General features: G+C 69.3%; 1 protein-coding gene across 1 annotated transcript in view; it reads left to right on the plus strand.

The window, feature by feature from the left end:
• Window positions 1–662, plus strand: part of MAMDC4 (MAM domain containing 4) — a gene marked incomplete at both ends in the record, with an annotated part of 17,468 nt that extends 16,806 nt beyond the window's left edge. The window contains 3 exons of the mRNA XM_014529670.1: window positions 5–127; window positions 283–429; window positions 598–662. Of these exons, the coding sequence (XP_014385156.1) occupies window positions 5–127; window positions 283–429; window positions 598–662 (335 nt within the window). The remainder of the gene's footprint in view (window positions 1–4; window positions 128–282; window positions 430–597) is intronic.

Consider the following 662-nt stretch of genomic DNA (forward strand, 5'->3'; position numbering starts at 1 on the left):
CCAGGCGTGGTGCTGCCTCACTCCGTGCCTGCCCAGGTGGTGTTTGAGGCCGTGGCCGCTGGCGTGGAGCACTCCTACATCGCGCTGGACGACCTGCTGCTCCAGGATGGGCCCTGCCCTCCGCCAGGTGGGTGCCCTCGGCCAGGTGGGCGCCCTGCAGCCTGGCCCTGGGACCTGCCGTGACGCATGGGTGGGACCAGCTCTGTGCCAAGCAACCCCAGCAGCGGTGGTACCCCAGGGATGGGGGCGGGGCAGCACCACTCACTGCCGGGTCCCTTGCAGCTTCCTGTGACTTTGAGACGGGCCTGTGTGGCTGGAGCCACCTGTCCTGGCCCAGCCTGGGAGGGTACAGCTGGGACTGGAGCAGTGGATCCACACCCTCCCGGTACCCCCAGCCCCCCGTGGACCACACCCTGGGAACTGACGCAGGTGGGTCTGAGTCAGGGAGGGCCCAGAGCCACACACACACAAGGGCGCCCCCCACACCCCCGCCAGGGCCAGCAGCCCAGCTCAGCCAGGCTCCCTCAGGGTCAGAGGCCTCTGGCCAGGGGTCAGCTCCCATCGATCACTGGGCACCCCTTTCTCTCTCGTTCCCAGGCCACTTTGCTGTCTTCGAAACAGGAGTGCTGGGTCCGGGGGGCCGGGCAGCCTGGCTGCGCAGC

This window comes from Myotis brandtii, unplaced genomic scaffold (assembly GCF_000412655.1).
Source record: "Myotis brandtii unplaced genomic scaffold, ASM41265v1 scaffold691, whole genome shotgun sequence".
NCBI lineage: Eukaryota > Metazoa > Chordata > Mammalia > Chiroptera > Vespertilionidae > Myotis > Myotis brandtii.